At 48.2% G+C, this 18,729-nt stretch overlaps 1 protein-coding gene across 4 annotated transcripts; it reads right to left on the bottom strand.

Moving 5' to 3' along the window:
• Positions 1 to 1,946: 1,946 nt before the first annotated feature.
• On the bottom strand, positions 1,947 to 18,688 carry LOC123343813 (hydroxyacylglutathione hydrolase, mitochondrial). Of its 4 annotated transcripts, none has more exons than XM_044979241.1 (9): positions 18,552 to 18,688; positions 11,160 to 11,341; positions 10,565 to 10,629; positions 9,167 to 9,284; positions 7,971 to 8,079; positions 7,007 to 7,110; positions 6,411 to 6,512; positions 5,444 to 5,523; positions 1,947 to 4,772 (listed from the first exon to the last, which is right to left on the bottom strand). In XM_044979241.1, exons 2-9 carry the CDS (start codon positions 11,262 to 11,264, stop codon positions 4,673 to 4,675), a joined length of 783 nt encoding a protein of 260 aa, XP_044835176.1. In that variant the 5' UTR covers positions 11,265 to 11,341; positions 18,552 to 18,688; the 3' UTR covers positions 1,947 to 4,672. The 4 variants fall into 4 exon arrangements, with proteins under 4 accessions (XP_044835176.1, XP_044835175.1, XP_044835173.1 ...); XM_044979240.1 differs by lacking the exon at positions 18,552 to 18,688 and adding an exon at positions 18,349 to 18,463; XM_044979238.1 differs by lacking the exon at positions 18,552 to 18,688 and adding an exon at positions 18,339 to 18,444.
• Positions 18,689 to 18,729: the final 41 nt, after the last annotated feature.

An 18,729-nucleotide genomic window follows, 5' to 3' on the forward strand; every position in this document is an offset into this window, starting at 1 on the left:
AATATTTATAATATAAAATTAATTTTTACTGGTTTCAATAAAAACTTTCTGCTACTAATTTTAGTATCAATATTAGGTAATTCAGCATAACCGTTCATAAAAACAAAACAAATCAATTTATTGGAAAAATACAACCTGTATACAATTTTCTGATGGTTTGCTTATTACCTGGGTGTAATTCATATCAATATAACTAATAGTTGAGCTTTAAGCTTGTGGGTTATCCAAATCCTATATCCTCTAAGAGTCTCATTGCGTATTCAGGCCAGGAATGCCAAAATTTAGATGCCCCATCATAGAAGAAAAATTTTCTGAGAACTCTTCAAGTAAATTGTATTATTTACTGTATTGTTTGCATATCGTATTGTTTACTTCTACTTTACTTATGTACACAATTAGTTCAAAGAATGTCTAAAATTGATCTGTCATGCTGTCAACATTAGATAGGGCTGCTGAAAATGAAGATTATTCCATTTTTACAACTTTGCCTTTGTATATATGCAAATATAAAGCTTTTGTGTTTATATATTCAATGTCCTTCTGTGCAAATAATAATTTATTTTTTTTTATGTTATGGGGCCTCTTACACGTGACATAGTTTAGGGCCTCAGAATGTTATAATCTGGCCCTGCCTGAGGTCCAGCAAAGCAGCTGTCTTGTAACAATCATTGTACTTTAAAGTGGTTGAATGGTTGTTTCTTTTAATTAGATTTTTTAAAATTGCTTCCTTTGCTACTATAATTAAACTGAGGGCGGATTATGAATTTTAAATTCATACATCTCTTTGTCTTCCTGTTTATTATAGCAGGTACAGAATTCTTGGACTTTTTGATGTCCTGATTGTGTATTACCTCACTGCTGGGAAATAGCAAACAAAGGATAAACCGTATCGTGTGAGGGAGGGGGTAGATGCCAGCACTCCCAAATTCTAATCTCACTTATGCCAATGATTTACTGTGTGATTGAAGACAAGTCACCAACTGTTCCGGACCCAGTGCAGCCCTCATAAGCAGGTGGAATCTCCTTTGGGTGCAGTGGAGATTGGATGCTTCCCCCCAGGGCTGAATTTAAGCCTCTATGCCTCCATTCTCCCCCTCAGGATGCTGCAGATAACAGCTCTGCAGGGAGTAGTTTGCTGTTATGTAGTTTAATTTGTAAGTGGAGAGCCAGGGCAGACCCGTGGAAAGAACATTTAAGTGCACCTGCTGTATTGCGAACCCTAAGTGTTCAAAAATCATGAGGCTCTCCCCTCCCCAATCTATGAACTATAGTTTGATTGTGGTCTGTCTTTTGCTTCACAGCTGTTTAGTGTTGCTAACTTTCCCAACTATACTGAATAAGGTGGTTTGGGTCTTGCTTGCTAGCAGATGGTGCAGAACTTCCAGCTTCTCTCCATCTCCCCAAATTGTAATTAATTGTGTGCTCTCTCCTTCCTCCATGTTAAAGAGAGACTCTTCCTCTAACAGAAATGCCAAGACCGAAGGCTCAAAGGGCATAGTGTGTTTCAGGGCCGTCTTTTGTTTTCCATTTTAAAGGAGCAACCCTTAGTAATAAGTAAAATATTTACATTTTCATTCTTTCCCTTAGATTACTGCCCCTAGGGATGCTCTGTTTACTCTTCTCTCCACTTTGCAGTAATAACGCTCAAACTGTTTTTCTCTTTTAATTGAAAATGTGCAGGTTTTAGAGACCGTTGGGAAATCTTTGTTTCAGAAACTGCAGTATTTATATCTCACTTTTTAGAGTATGTAAGAAGTCACCCCCCCTAAATTTAATTCATGTCTCTTTAAAATACTTTCATCATGTGACTGTGCTGGATGGCAAGCAAAAAATTAACTCGAATTCAAGAGGAGACAAAGTTCACCATGCCCACGTTACTTATCAGCTCATAAACAGAAGATGAGGAACAAGATTCAACAGAGGCTTGAAATGACTCAGCATTACTGTTTCAGCTGTGAAGCATTTATTGAAAAACATACATTTAGTTGGTAACTGTGCAATCAGAAGAGATACAGGAGGAGAATGTAATTAGGAGCCCAGTTCATTAAGAGATGGGTGTCAGAATTTGTCAAGTGTGTATTCTACCACTTTGTGCTCATATCATGTTCTCACCGGCAAGATGGAAACATTGCACGGTGAACTCCTACCGAAACTGTCCCTGCAAGCTTCCCTCCCCCGCGGCCCTGCTCCTAAGGCACATGCATCCGTGGACATCAAACGTGAGCCTAAGGACACAGAACTTGCACTGTAACCGTGACAGGTGTTAAAAGGGAAAGTATTAATAGCAACATGCATCTTTGCTGCATTTGAGTAATAACCACTGCAGAGCTTAAAATAGATACTACAGTAGCCACACGTTGACTAGTATTCACCCTCCCAGTTATCACATATCCAAACGTGGGCACTCTTGCATGGCTATGGGCTCTTTAAAAAAAAAAAAAAAAAAGAGGGGGGAAGGGGAGGAGAGTCAAAGAGGTTTATAGTGATATCCCTGGATGAAAGCCAGAGTCTCTGAGCACTTTACAAACCTACATACATTAGCCCTAGCCCCCTGAAGGCAGGACATCCACGCATTGTTCAACCATGCAGAAACTGAGGGACAGAGGTGCTCGGGGCCTGTCCAAGGTCAGAAACAGACTCCAGTGAGGGGAGCCAGGACCCCTCTGCTCTAGCCACTGGGGGTGGGAGGGAAGTTACTTTTGAAAACTATCCTCCTTAAAGCGCAGTTCTCTGAAGACTAGTGACACCAGCTCTGGCTCAGAGATGCAGCTGTGGAAGTTGCTCCGAGGACGACAGAATGAGCTGCTTGTGTTAACAGGCCGCTTTTGGCCATGTATTTAAAAGAAGCCTTTTTAATAAGGGGGCCGAAACGAACACTGATTCGTGGCACAGATGGCAAGGGGGCACTGACACCATGACTAGCCCCCCGCAGCTCACCTGAAGCCTGTCTTCCAACATGGACACTGAAAACTCTGGGCAGCCGTTCTGTGACATGGCAAAATTCTGCCTATTCTCTCCCCACCCCAGCAGTTACTGAGAGATCCGGAAGACCATCCTTTGCTCTGAGAGAGACCAAGTGGTCCTTTTTGTCCACAGTATCAAACCACGAGCAGCATGAAAACAAAGACCCAGAGAAAGGGTGGGGAACAAAACCAAAAAATCAGGCTTAATTCACCCCCTCTGTGCCATGCAAGGTCTCTGCCAGGGAGGCTGTCGAGCCACTTTCATAACATTGTGCTCTGTTCACCAGGACAGGATTAACAGCGTGTTCAAATGAGCACAGCGGTCTGGAGAGGACGCTCCCGTGTCTGTTTCAGGCTGGCTGCCCACTCCGATCATCTAGATGTGCCTGCCATTCAAACCAGGGAGGGTTCTGAGCCACAACGGCAATGAAAGGAAAGTTTAAGGAACAAAAGTTGTGTTGGAAGACACCCTGGATCTGCCTAGAAACCAGGCTTCAGTGCAGCTGCGCGACCAGGGCAAGCTTTGATTTCTTTACATTTAACAGGACTCTCTAAAAGAAGCTTCTGCTGGAAGACTAGGAGGTTGCAAGAGCTAAGGAGTTCAACCAGGCAACTCTTGTTTCTGCTCCTTTTGAAGTAGGCCCTGAAGGGTAGCCACTGTTCCAAAATAGCTGGTACCTTGATGATCTTGGGCACAACAGTAACCAGGGCTCTCAAATCTTTTGGCTGGAGGGATCAGTTGGGCTAATCCTGTTAGGTGAAAGTAGCATTTATAGCATAAAGAAGCTATCCTGATGGCACAATGGTAGGAGAGGTTAGATCTATGGTCTAACGTAATATCTACTCAAACTTGTAGGACATGCATTTACTCACTAGACCAAGTTAGTTCTCTTTAGGATCATACTGGTCTATCGGCCGAGTCCCTACCTCAGGCTCGGTGTTGTTGGAGGGGAGTCAGTGGGTATACGCAAGCTGCTTTTTAAGCCGTTAATACTCAGCTGTTCATACTTGAAGGCGCAGTCTGAAAAACATGCCGTCTAGAAATTATTCCTCTCTAAGATGCAGAAGGAAAGGGGTGGTGGGGAACTAGTCTCTAATGCAAGCTTGGACAGTCTTATTTCTACAGCCAGATGTATCCATATACCAAGCAAGTTGGGCAGCATATTTAATGAATTAGACCCTTAATTGCTGGTGGCAAAGTGAGCACTGCACTATGAAGAATGAATGTAGCAGATCTTAAAGTGACAGAATCAGAAAGGTTAATTTCATAAGTTGCAAAAGGATTCTTCTTTAGACAGGCATTTGGTTACGTGCATTCCACAGTTTTGCTTTAATGGTAGAAGTCTCCTGGCCCAATCCTGCAGTCCATATGCAGGCAGATCTCCTATAAAGCTAACCGAGTCTTCCCCTGGTACGGACTGAGCCCTCAAATGTGCCTTCCCCTCCACCACCACATACTGAACATGTGTAAGGATTCATGCAAAACCCCACTGCATCTGACAGTTTGCAAGCCAGGAATAAATATTCTTTAACATCTTATAAATATGCCATAGAACATCTCAACAAGAGCAAAGTGCTTTTTTCCCCACTCCCCCTTAAGACAGTTAAAAAAACCTAACTGTGAATGTGTCTCCACCACAACAGAACAATGAAACTTCTAGTTCCTAAAACATGATAAAACTGACAGGGAAGTGTTTCAGGCAAAGTACTCAGTCTTTTGGTACCCTGAAGTTATCCTTCTCTTTTCTGATGGCTCCCATTGTTCGAATGGGGTCGGTTTCCCCAGCATGCTGCTGGACTGTCTTCTCTCTAGCAGAAGTAAAATAGAAAAGCCAATTTCATTTCACTGCAATAAGACTGTGTCTAACTCAGACCTGGTTTCACATCTGAGTTGCAATCACACAAACTTCTAGGCAGTATTTCTTGCAAAGTGTCTGCTCACAAGATACTTATCGACCCATGAAGATGGGAGGGCATATCATTGTTTCTTTGGGCTGACCAGCATAATCCAGAACCGAGCCCTGTCACAGCTATCTTAAGAATTTTTAAAGCTGCAGTCATCAGCCAGAACAGATTGCAAGTGATAAAATCAACATGCTGAGAGGAGGTGCTTACATTTCCAGATTTGCACTCTAAAAATATACAGCATGAATGAGGAACATATCACTCAGCAAAGAAACGGATCTTCGCTAGAGTCAAATTTTATAGCATTCTTATACTTAGCCAATCATTACACCTTAATCTGTTGGCATAAATCTCTCCCATGATAAATAGCTAAGCATATGAGAAGTAATGCCACATAATCACAAGCTCTCGTGCTCCAAAAATTTTTTAAGTGACACCTGTCTCTATCTAAACTGAAATTTGCTGATGAAAGGCAGACCAACACGCTTCGATTGTTGCTTTCTTTAGAGGTCATGGCCTCCCCATTTCCTTATAACCCAGGATAATATGAGGATCAGCCATTCATACACAGATACCTCACTCGCATGAAGGGGTTGTATGTAAACTCTTCTGCAATAGTAGACGGGATAGTTGGTTCGCCACTGTCATATTTTGCCTGTAAAAAAGGGAAGGATTTCTATTTTTCTGATGGGTACAGATGTTAAAAGCAATCATCTTCAGCATCATTCAGAAAAGCTAAGACTGTGTTTGTATTGCATCTAGCTGCTCTGAATGCCGCAATGATACAGGCTATCCACAGGCCAGACTGTTCTCACCAGAGGAAAAATGGCATAATCCTCCCCCAAATGGACACATATGTGCAACATTCAAACAGATCCAGGACACAGGCAGATGCTGAGCAGCCCCATTCATAACCCCTCTAGAAGCAGGGGTGGGACTGGGAAGGACAGAGGGAAGCCAGACATAGGGGCCAGTGCCGGCTCAGAGGGTCTGCAGCTGTCTGGAACCGCCCCTTTGGCGTTGCTCTCCCGCTGCTCCCACCAGCAAGCCTACAGCTATGGCCTCTTTGGGATAAAGACAGTGTGCGAGCTCCGTCCGTCTGCCTCGCTACCACCGCTAGCCCCAAACCCCTTCGCGCTGCTGGGGCTAACCAAACCCAGAACATGACCTGCCTCGGCCTCCTGATCCCTGTCATTGCCCTCACCCCACCCCTGCCCTCCACTCGTCTCAGCATCCCTGTCCCTCCCACCAACCACTCTCTTAGTCTCCTCCTAGCCCCACGGCTTCACCCACAGACCCTGCACGACTCTGATGGAGACGTACAGGTCACCTCCGCCACCACATCACACTGGTGCCACTGCCCTCCTTCTCCCTCTTCTTTGTTAGACTCACTGGTTGCATCTTGTCCCACACTTGACTAAGCTCTGAGGCAGCGGCCAGATCTACCTGTGTCTGTATAATGCCCCCCTCTCATCCCAAAAGAGGCTTTGGGATGCTACCCCACTATAAAACCACTAAGCCTAATGCCAAGATCCCACTTACCTTTGCCCAGGCTAGTTTTTGTTGGATGGCAGCGTTATTGGGTTCAACGTGACGGGCAAATTTTAGGTTGTTGATAGTGTATTCGTGACCACAGTAAACTCTCTAAGAGAAGGGGGGGAGGAGGGGGAAAACGTTACACTCACACCACTTAACATCTCAGGATCTCAAAGCACCATTACAGAAGTTATGGCTGCAAACCTGGCTCCAGTGGAGTTAATGGCAAGGGCTCATAATCCTCTAGAACATGGATATGCATTATAGCCACCTTACGGCAGCACAGGGCAAATGCGGAAGAGATCTGCCTGATGTCACATGGCACAGCTGGGAAGCGAACCCAGGAGTCTGGCTCCCAAGTCCTCTGCTCTAGCCTGCACTCTCTCTTTATGAGCAGAAGAGGGATCAGTGGACCCGTGCTCCCTTCTCCATGGACCCCGGGCTGTTCTACATGCCAGAAGTCCCTGGCTATAGCCCTCGTTCATTCTGAAAGATCGCTTCCCCCATTTTGAACAACATGGTATTCGGAAGGTAGTTTCCTTCTTAAGTCTGTAATAGGTTCAGCTTGGTTACTGTGCTAACATGAGATGCGGGATTGATACCGTTTCAGGGTCCAGGCGGCCTAAAATCTCTATCAGTGCTTTGTACATTTCCTCTGGGGTTCCCTCGAAGAACTTCCCACAGCCAGCCACGAACAGCGTGTCACCTGGGAGAGAGGACAGGACACAGTGTCACGACCAGACAACACACTGGAGCAGACAATCCCAGAAAAAATGTGTTTGGTCCTGTGGCTGGTCATAGCCATCATTACAGGCAAGCTTCCCACACACAGAGTTTTAGCACTGTAACCAAGAGACGCGGCTAGAAGGCCGTGCTAGAGATCCAATGGGCATTGTTCTGTAAAGAGATACGTGGTGGTGCCTAACTCGTGGTTGTTTGGGTATGCTGATGAGAGCCTATTAAGGAGCAAGCACATGTGACCAAGTTCAAAGCATCAGACCTGCTTCACTCAAGGGAGAATCACCACCCAGGTTTCCAAAGCCAAAAAGCCAATGCACCACCCACTAGCATAGTCACCCACCTAGTCTCCCCTCCAGCTAACTACACAACTAAAAAAGTGGTAATAAAATACAGAAAAGCGAACATGGAATTTTATTAGCAATCACTAATTTGGCCCAAGCCTCGCTAGCTGGACAAGTTTAGGGAGATGCCATTTAGTGAGCTGGGGGAGGGAGGGCGCGGGGCGCATGGATCAGTGTTCATGTCGCACTCCTCATCAGCACCCGGCCCGGGCAAGCTCGTGATCCAACCAGCGGACCAAATTCACTGATTAATCCTGGCCGTGTGCCACCTGAGGCACGTTGCACATACAATCACCGCTCACTTCTTAGGGATAGTCTACACTTACCAGCCAGGTCGACGTGGTGAGTTCGACTCCGCTTCTTAGTGTGGACCAGCCCTTAGGAAAGAACCTAAATGTGGATAATCAGGAGAACATAAGCAGAGGAAAGCCCTGCATTTCTCAGCAACACAGATCAGAGGCAAAAAAACCACCCAACTCCTCACCTGTAAAGACAGCGGGAGGCTCAGAACTATTTGGTTTAGTCACATAATAACAGATGTGTCCAGAAGTGTGACATGGCGTATAGAGGCATTTCACATGAAGAGATCCCACCTGAGGAGAAAGCCAAAGATTGAAGTTAGGCCACCGCGAACTGGTGGCAAGGGAGATTAACTCAATGCTTTTCTAGTTGTAGGATTCAGGATGGCACAGTAATTCTGCAGGCAAGTTCTCAGAGCGGCAGAGTAAAATCTCAAGTCAGGTTGCCACAGGGGTTCAGCACTGTAAGGAGAGGGGAGCTTACCAGAGAACTGAGTCTATTACTTAAAAGCAGGTACTGAGTCACTCATTTACATGCAGGTTGACTCAGCCCTTGGCGAATGAGGCCAAGCCAGGAGCAAACAGATTGAGAGACATACAAAACCCAAACAAGTTAATCAAGTGTGAACAGCTACTGCCAGAAGCTGTGTTAAAGGGGAAGTGGGCTAAACCCAGAGACACAGACTAAAACAGCCTGCTCTATGGGGCCATTTATCACAGACATGAGTTAAAATTAAGTGCCACTCTCCCCTCCCCACACACACACACTTGCCAGCGTCTCCTTGTGCTTCCTTTTTATACATCCCTAACTGTATATTTCCGGGACAAGCAGAATTCCTGTGCATCAGCAACACTGCAGCATGTTTTACTGCACAGGCTCCAAACGTAGCTGGCAGATACCTCCACTGCCGTTAAACGAAAGCTTTGTTCAAAGAACGTTCGTTTGTTTAGCTTAGGGAGAGCACCACCAGCCCTGAACCGCTCACTTCTTCGGGCCCAGTACTGCAGTCCAGCCAGAGCAAGGAGAGAGTCTCCACTCTGCGTCTGCTGACCTACAGCAGCTCATTTTTAAACCTCAGCCTTAGACACTTACCTGGCCTCCATCACCATAGTGTCTAAGCACCTCACAATCTTTAACTGCATTTATCCTCACAACACCCCTGTGAGGTAGGACAGTGGTATTATCCCCACTGTAAGGCTGGGGAACAAAGGCAGGGACTTGTCCAAGGTCACACAGGGACTCTCTGGCAGAGCAGGGAACTGAACAGGTTATGACTGATGAACCCTCTAGTGGCTGTCTACGTAGAGACCTATGCCACCTATCCAGCTCTAGACAGGCTTCTCAAGTGAAAGGCACATTCCAGATTTGTTATTTTTTTACCTGAAATGATGTAGAGTGAGACACTTTCTGTGTCAAGGCTCCCACTCGGTTGTCTCCCCCATACACTCTTAACCCAGACTCCATCTTCACAAGCTTCTCGTTACCCCCGGCATGGTCCCTAGAAGGTCAAAAGGTCACATTTTGGGAGGCCACAAGATGCATTTCTTACAGCTCTGGCCCTCCTCTAGCTACACTGCAAAGTCTGGCTAGTGACTGGGCATTGAATTTTGCCATCTTTTGTAGTGTAAGCAGCTACTTTTTTTGGTTTCCCTGAACTTCACCTCCACACACAGTTTCAGAAGATTCATGGTCACCAGCTCCTCCCTGAGGCTATGCCTCATCAAAGCTATTGCTTGACTTCATTGTTCAATTATGTTTTAAGAGGAAGACTGGGGCGATTTCTGCTGTGGGTTTCCCCATTGCACCTGGGCTGAAGTCAACAGGGTATGTGCTTATTACAAAAAAAAAAAAAAAAAGGGCACAAAACCCAAGCCACATCACTGACAAGGCGTGATGGTTTTCAGGAGAGCTGGAGGAAAATTACAGATCTCAATTCACAATGTAACAGCTTTTTCTAGTCTGCAACATGAGATTTTAGAATTGGATACGATCTTTTCTGCAGAGTAAGAAGAGGGGCTAATGGGACATGGGCCCACATCCTTAGAGGTATTTAGGCACTTAGATGCCTCAATACTGCAGCGGATCTGTGCTTTGGACTCTGTCATGATGGGTGCGATACAAGTACACAGCTAGGTCAGTTAAACAGAAGCCCTTGTGTGAGTCAATCTATTTTATTGCTATGAGAAAGCTGGTAGTGTCACCAGCTCAGTTCAATAGCCTAAGCTTGTATTAAAAGTGCTTCCTTAGAGCTTTCATTCCCACCAAACTTTAAAGTAGACAGATTTACACAACACCCATCTGAACAAGATGCCAAGCGAGACGAAGCCAGGGCAACTGTCAAACCGGTTTCCTCACTCCACTTGCCCTGGGGCTTGATTGGGCTCTCAGTTATGCACACGCAGCATCCAGCAGTGATAAATGCATGCACATACCCAAGGACCAAACTCTGCCTCCAGTAATCTGCTTTGTTGAGGTCGGTCCTCCTGTCTCTGGATTGGATTCCAAGCCCAGTGAAGCCAGTGGGCAGATTGCCACTGACGTCAGTGGCTCTGGATCAGGCCCATTAAGCCTAACAGGGAACCGACTGGTAAAGGCGCCTGAGAGATGACAAATACATTTCCACCGCGCCCTGGCTCCTCTGAGCAGGAACTCAAAAGGTGGGGACCAATATTATCTGGAAGAGCCACCCTTGAATTGTGCTTTGGATGAACAGCTGCCTCCAGAGGCAATTCTGCCCTAAGGAAAACAGATTAGGACATCGTAGAACGTAAGTGTTACCAATGGTGATGGGTGGTTAGAACCGTAGTCAGCTTCACGCCGTGCTTTCTGACCACTTCCACAACCTACAAACAGAGCATCAGCAAAACATTAGAATTCACATAACCCGGCGGAAGCATGGCCTTGACTATGAGTAGGGGCTTTTGTGCCTCAATTATGGTTTGTAAGGAACTGAGCCAGAACCTGCATCCCAGAACTTGGGCAAGGCTCCCATTAACTTTGCTGGGAATGATGCTGACGTAAGGACTGCAGATCAGGTCAGTAGGGCTTGCCAGACTGGATTAGTCCAATGTCCCAGCTGCGGCAAATACGTGTTACTACATAGGAAGCCAAGAAAAACCTCCATACTGCACCCAGGGCAGATAAAGGGGGAAAAATATCCTTCCCGGTCACGACTCAAAACAAACACAATTTGATTACCCTTATCCGAGCAGCTGTGTGGACCAGTAAGCATGACACTGTCCAGCCTTTTTACCCCAACCCAGAGCAAGGCTCATGGTTCATCATTTCCTGCATTTAAATGCAGGGTTAGCTTAGGCAGCAGCAAGCCAAACCCAGCTCCCCTTTCACCAGGCAAAGCGCTCTGGAGCGTTACCTTCTGGGGTTGCACAGGGTCAACAATCGCTGCCTCTTTGGTTTCCTCATCGATGATGAGATACATGTAGTTGTCCGTGAGGGCCGGAAGCAGCTCCACCTTCATGTTGGTCTGTGTGACTAGCTTAGACTTTCTCAGATCAGAGTTGGTGTGAAGGAAGCCAGCTCCTGGCCGTGTTGCACCTGGGGATGCAGAGGATATTTAAAAACAAGGTTGGTGCAGCAGCAAAACTGGTGGGGAGGAAGAGTACAGGGGATCCTGTGGCCCTGAACTCCAAGGCTCCGAAGGGCCCCGGCGAAGAGCAGCATGTGGCTTAATGCTGTCTCCCGCTGGAGCTGATCTGGGCTGCCACATCCAGGAGGAAAATCAAGGGTACAGGAGGGGTGAATTCTCCCAGGCAGGATGCCACCTGCCACAACGAGGAGTCAAATCGCTATCATGGCCCTGCTTCCCCAGCAACACCCAGGAGAAAACCTGGCAAATCACCACAGAGATGAGAGACAAGCCCCGCCCCACGGCGCTTACAGTCAGCAATGAACCTATTTGCATGAGCAAAGTTACACGAGGTCTACGTGATTGCAGGATTGGGCCTAATCTGAGACCTGCCAGAGGGGTAACAGAGCAGGCAGAGGGGGGTGGAGAAGGGCAGACAGCTGTCACAGCAGAAGGACTATGGAGTTAACAGCAAAGGCCAGTGTACAGCACAGTGGAGCCAAAATAAATAAAGATGTTTTAGAGCCATGTTTCTCCACAGCCAGTCCAGAGACCAGTGCCAGTCCCAGAGATCTCCCCAGCACAGCTTAGAAAGGCAGCATGCCAGTCCCCGGCATCAGAAAGGTTGAGAAATGCTGTTTTAGAGCACAGACAGACACCTTTGGCTCATTCCTTGTAGGCACCATAGCCGCAACATAGGGCAAAGGGGGAGAGAATGCAGGAGAACGCTGGCCTCCCCTCGGCATACAAGTTATTAGCCAACATATGCTCTGGAGGAAAGGTTTGGGTTAGTGGGCCGCAGCCACTCAGGTGTGACAAAACCAGGTGTTCTGCTGTTCGCTTTGGGTGAAGCGTTTCAGCAGATCCAGGACATTTCACACGAAAACAGCCCAAAGTAAAAAAGAAGCCGGCTTAACTCCGCATGGAATCAGTATCTAAGAGAAGAGCTAATGGCCAAAAGGATCAGCCATTTAAATGGTGGGGATGAGCAAGAGATGATAGCCCACCTGGCCTCCTCTTTCTCGAGCCTCTAGTCACCTACTCACCAATTTCAGGGCTCCTGTGTGTAGGTGTTAAATACAGACACTCCATTCAGGAGGATTACTGTAGCCTGTAAAATCCTGCTCAGCGGAAGCCAGTTGTCCGGGATGAAATTCACCTCTATGGAGAGGGCCAGCACAACATTAGTATTACAGAATCACTGAGAGATGCAAGACCAAGGCCCCATTGTGCTGGGTGCGGTACAGACACACACAGTTAGAGACAGTCCCTGCCCCAAAGTACATACAGTCTAAATGGACACGGTGGCAGCCCAGAGAGGGGAACTGACTTGCCCAGAGAGGGGAGGTCACACAGCAGCTCAGTGGCACAGGTAGGAATAAAACCCAGTGCTGCTTCCTCACAATATGCCTTGTGCTGGCTTCTGTCTGTGGGATAGTTTCACCCACCATAGATAGGAGAATAGGAAAGAAGAAACATCTAAGTTTCTGGAAGAGGTTTCCAAACAGGCTTTGGGATGCACAGTACACAGGCATCGCAACAGTGGAGACACGCCAGACCTAGAGTTACAATCCAGCTTCATCGGTGTTATGAGCATTTGGCACATGGAAAAGCCTTTAAGCCACTCTCACACACACAGTTTGAACCCCTCCCCCAGGACATTTAAAGTATTGCTAAAATTTAGATCTCACACACACACACCCCTAGAAGCACAGGAGAAATTAGGACTTTGGAGACACAATGCACCAACAGGAAGTGTAGGGAAACAGACTCCCTACAACACTTCATAGCCAGCTCTTACAAGATGAGTTCAATGAAAGACCTTCTCTCCCCGCATTTGTTCCTTCCCCCAAGGATCTTCCACCCACCCCATATCCTCTTTCCTCAAATGGCTTGGAAGCCTCTAAAGGGAAGAGGCAGGACAATGCAGTACCTCAGCAGAGACGAACAGCAGCTACAAGCATCAATAGGGATTTTAAGCAACAAGAAACAGCTTCAGCGAGGGAGCAGTTCTACTGATCCACTATGTTGCCTGGAGGTCTATTAACACAATCCTCCTTAAATAGGTCACCGAGTCTCAAGAAGGACCAGTCCCCCACTCTGTTAGCGTGACAAAAACTGAAGCCAAATTGAAGTTCCTTATGGCAACTGCTGACCTATTTAGTCCAAAGTGTCTCTCACCCTGCTGACAGCAGCAGCTCTTTGTGTAAGCAGCAGAACCCGTTTCTGTCCCAACCCTGTGAGACTTTTCAGGCAGTTTCTCCCTTGCAGAGCTGCCAACTGTTGCAATTTTATCACTAGCTGGCATTTTTCTTAAAGCCCCAGCTCCTGGAGGTAGGGGATTGTGTGAGAATCTCAGCCTGCATTTTTAAACTAGGATTCTAGCTCCCACATTGCAGGCAAAAACCTGATGACCTACATGCACCCTAAAGGCTCAGAACTCAGAAGCCAAATAAAAAGATACCCCAAATATTTAGCTTTAAAAAAAAAGTCTCATGGTTTTCTGAGGCCTGACAGGATTTTTGTCTGTTTGCAATTGGCAATGTTGTGCTTGCCAAGATGAAATGCCCTTCTCTCCCCCTCTCGGAAAGTAGAGTCTGCCCATGGCTATATCAAATGCTTCAGATGAATGCACTTTCGCTCTGATCTAGCTTCTGACGAAGCCAGTGGGTAGAACTGCCCTAGCAAGGGTGGAACCTGCTCCCCCGATCAAACAGCCTCATATGGGAATTCAGCCATCTATCTGCCCAGAACAGAAACCGGCTGTCCTAATGCCAGCGAGAACTGATGCACAGCAAAGGAGACAACCGTGTTGCTTTGAACTGTGCTGACACAAGGGGCTGGTGTTTCATTTTACTCCCAAGACTCCAGCCCAGTGTTTTCTGAGATTTGGCAAATCATAATTTTCCTGGAGTGCCATAGGCACCGCTGGAAACAGAAATTGCAATCAAGGCAGCTTCTGAACAAGCCTCTCAGACAGCTCAGTAATGTCCATGTTTGAGGAGAGACCTTGTAGTCTTGTTATAGCTTATAAAAAACAAGCTCTGTAGAACTTTAGAATATATGTTAAATCTACTGCGGAGCTTCACTTTGCAACAATCAGAATCTCTGCAACCATCTCAGTACTGGCAAGTGTAATAACCTGTTGGAAAACTTACGAGGCAGACAGTTGTTGCTGTAGGTCCCCTTTGGCTTATTTATCTGACCCAGAGTCCTCCCCTCCACATCTCCCTTCTGCCTCATATGAAATTAGAGCTGTAAGATTAGCAGAGGAAGAGAGGGCAAGAATCTAAAATGCAATACTGCAAAAAAATCCCCAACTCCGAAGCATAATAGCGCATACACGTAAAAGGTATTTGACACAGAAGACACTTTAGCATCCATACCTGCCAACTGGTGTTATGGAGCAGGGAAATCCCTTTTATAAAAATAAGTATCATTCCTTGGCAGGAGAAACACCAAAAACAAACGAATCCTTCTCCCCTGCCACAAATCTGGTGTACTTTAATAGGTAAAACCACTTCCTCATCTCACCCAACTCCCTTTATAGTTAAATTAGGCTCTCACCCTGCAAACACTTATGCACATGCTTAAATTTTAAGTAAGGAAATAGTCCCATTGACTTAAAGGTAACCATACTAATATTTGCAGGATCTGGGCCCAAGTTATTGACCAGATCCTTGAGAGACGGTTTTCATTCAAATACTTGCCTTTAAAATACCAAAATGCGGTTGAAAAAAAAACAAAAAACACCCAAACAATAATAGTGTGCACGCACTTTGAAACGCCCTCCAAATTTCCAACTGTATCTCAGACCTAGTTTTCAGAGCTGTTCTCATCTGGCCTACAGGTGTATAATTTCTTATCTGCGCACATCAAAATGCTATCAGAACTAGTTCTATTTAAGAAGTCATTTAGCCTCATAACATTGCATAACTGGTCTCACTATCCAGTACCACATCACAGCATTTATTTCAATGTCACTACATCAGCCTTAATAAAGTGAGCCCTAAAATATTAAGGCCTAATGGTTTTATTTTCATAGTGTTCCTTAATATGTTATCATACTTGGGGTCTGATCCAAAGCCCATTGACGTCAACAGAAAGATTTCCATTGACTTCAGTGGGTTTGGGATCAAGTTCTTTGGTCATATATTCTGGGACCACTCTTCAGTGTGCAAGTGGGATTCTGCTCTTGAAGAAGGGCTTGTCTGCAGATAAGGAAACTGTTCCCATTATCCAGCATATGGATGTATGCTGAGGACACAAAGAAGCAGAGTTTAATGCAAGATTTCTGTATGAGAGGTGTTATGAATCCATTCCTTCTACACTATTAGGGATCAGATAGGAAAGCAATATTTATATTCTGAATCTGGTACCTGCATGTTTTGTGTTCTGCATTCACTGTTTCTTCTCCAGGTAGAATGGACTACAACAAACTACTTCTTATATCAGTTGTGATACTTTATCTATTTGGTCATACTGCTTGCATGGTTCTCAGAATTTCAATATGACTTATGCTTTTGTTTGTCTTGCTACCACTGGAAAGTGATTAATGCAATGTGCATAGTACCTCCCAGAAATACATCTGGGAAGGGCCAGTCACATAATTACCCTAACACTACTTAGCACTTACGTAACGCTTTACATGTTCAAAGCACTAGGCAAACAGTCAAGTTCCGGCAAACGGTGGGGTCCCTAATGAGCCAAAGGGATGACAGAGTTGCTCACAAAATACTGTACACTTTTCAAGTTCGACAGCCAATGTAGTCAATAATAGATGGTTTAGGGTCATTCCTACAACTGGGCCCATGTAAAATTCTCTGCTCCTTACCTCACTGGGACTCGGGGTGATAAATTCACATTAAAATCAGAGTTTCAAAGAAGTTCTGTCACTGATTAAGTTTGTTATTGTTTCTAAAAGTTACTAATACAACCCCTCACCCACACAATATTTTTAGTTTATCAATAAAAACAGTCAGGGCTGGGTTTTCAAAATATTCTCCAGGGGCATTTCCCACCCAATCGGCCAGACTAGATGATCATAATGGTCCCTTCTGACCTTAAAGTCTATGAGGTGCAGGAAGGCCAGAAATGAAACAAACAACAAGAAAAAGGGAAATGTCACCTAGGTGCAGTCAATCTATGGAGTGAACTTCCCCCAAAAAATCCCTCAAGCCCTATGTGGCGAAACAACCAACATCCAAGCTGTAAGCGCCTGAGGTGTCACAACCAGGGTTACAGCCCAACAGGAAGGGAAGCACCTGGGGTTCTGATTTTTTAACCTGATGGCCCATTTTTAACTAGGGGATGGTTTTCCCCCTATTGTCCTTGTTCAGTATAGGGGGTAGCTGTGTTAGTCCGTATCCACAAAAACAACAAGGAGTCCGGCGGCACCTTACAGACTAACAGATTGATTTGCTCATAAGCTTTCGTTTTTAACCCACGAAAGCTTATGCCCAAATAAATCTGTTAGTCTTTAAGGTGCCACCGGACTCCTGGCTGTCCTTGTTCAGCCGCCTGCAAGGTTATTTCAAGCCCAGCCCTGAAGTTATTACAACGGCCCAGCCAGAGGCAGACACACCCTGGCCCAGATCAACTCGACAGGGCTGGTGCAGCCCCAAAAGGGCTCTCTCCGGCGGCCCGGAGCAGACACACCGCAGGGGGTGGGGGTGGGAGATGCGTGTCCCCCCCCCCGGGGCTCTCTGCCCCCTTGCAGGCTCGCTTGCTGGAGAGGCAGCAAGGCGGGGCGGCTATTGCAGCAGCAGCAGCAATAGCAATAATGCAACGCGCTGGGCACGGCCAGGGGGTCCCCGGAGGCGAGCCCCGCAGCGGAGCCCGCTCCGGCAGGTGGTGCCTGCCAAGAGCCTCCCGGGCCGCCTGCCGCGAGCGCCCGGCGCCGCCACGTACCCGCTCGGAGCCCCGCCGCCGCCGCCGCTCCCAGGGAAGCCAACGCGCTGCCGAGCCTCCGCCTGCTCCCGCAGACCATGGTCCGGGGCGGCGGGGCTGCCTCCGCGCCAGCCCCAGCCTCGGCCCCTTCCCCTTTCCTCCCTGACCCGCCGCCAGCCAATCGCGCCGCCGCTCGCAGGACCGGCCCTCCCCAGCTGGGAGGCGAGCCCGGGACTCCGCCGGGCGAGGCAGGCCGCTGGCAGGGCGAGCTGGGCTGGAGTCCCCGCTGGCCTCCTGGCTCCTGCGGTCCGGTCCGCGCCGCCCCCCGCCCCGGCGCTTGCAGAGTCCCCCTCCCCGATTGCACCGCCCCCCGCCCCGGCGCTTGCAGAGTCCCCCTCCCCGATTGCACCGCCCCCCGCCCCGGCGCTTGCAGAGTCCCCCTCCCCGATTGCACCGACCCCCGCCCCGGCGCTTGCAGAGTCCCCCTCCCCGATTGCACCGACCCCGCCCCGGCGCTTGCTGAGTCCGCCTCCCCGATTGCACCGCCCCCCGCCCCGGCGCTTGCTGCGTCCCCCTCCCCGATTGCACCGCCCCCCGCCCCGGCGCTTGCGGAGTCCCCCTCCCCGATTGCACCGACCCTGCCCCGGCGCTTGCGGAGTCCCCCTCCCCGATTGCACCGCCCCCGGCCCCGGCGCTTGCGGAGTCCCCCTCCCCGATTGCACCGACCCCCGCCCCGGCGCTTGCGGAGTCCCCCTCCCCGATTGCACCGCCCCCCGCCCCGGCGCTTGCGGAGTCCCCCTCCCCGATTGCACCGCCCCCCGCCCCGGCGCTTGGGGTGGCCCCCTCCCCGATTGCACCGACCCCTGCCCCGGCGCTTGCAGAGTCCCCCTCCCCGATTGCACCGACACCCGCCCCGGCGCTTGCAGAGTCCCCCTCCCCGATTGCACCGCCCCCTGCCCACCAAGCGATCAGAGTCCCCCCGCTTGCACCGACCCCTGGCCACCAAGCGATCAGAGTCCCCCCGATTGCACCGCCCCCTGCCCACCCAGCGATCAGAGTCCCCCCGCTTGCACCGACCCCTGCCCACCAAGCGATCAGAGCGGCGGCTCGCTCCTTCGGCAGTTCCCTCTCCTCCTATGTAACGTCCTTGCACGCCCGCTGATTGCATCAGGGACGCTGCACCACTGGCGGGGTGAACCACCCGGTGCATTTTAATGGAGTGCACCGACCCGGCAGCAGCCTAAGGACGGGGGGCGGGGAGGGAGGCTTTGCCTGCTCGTTTCAACTCACTTCTCCTGTGATTTTTTTTTGTGTCTCATCGCCACTTTGTTCACGTTTCTGCTTATTGCATTAGGGACGAGGTGCCACGTGCAACTTGCCCTGGTGCGTTTTATTCCTTCAAGCGGTTGGTAAGCTATAAAGTACCCATTGCACCGCATTTGAAATGTAAGGTGGTAATGTGCTGATA

The sequence above is a fragment of the Mauremys mutica genome, chromosome 11, assembly GCF_020497125.1.
Source record: "Mauremys mutica isolate MM-2020 ecotype Southern chromosome 11, ASM2049712v1, whole genome shotgun sequence".
Classification (NCBI taxonomy): domain Eukaryota; kingdom Metazoa; phylum Chordata; order Testudines; family Geoemydidae; genus Mauremys; species Mauremys mutica.

Bases quoted from the DNA above. Each gene is read 5' to 3' on its own strand.
- LOC123343813 (XM_044979238.1), bottom strand. From the start codon at position 18,429: ATGCAATCAGCGGGCGTGCAAGGACGTTACATAGGAGGAGAGGGAACT. The intron at 11,342-18,338 runs GTCGGTGCAAGC...CTGCATCCCCAG, and splicing joins TGATCGCTTGGTGGGCAGGG to GTGCAACACGGCCAGGAGCT. The intron at 5,524-6,410 runs GTAAGTGGGATC...CCTTTTTTACAG, and splicing joins AAAAACTAGCCTGGGCAAAG to GCAAAATATGACAGTGGCGA.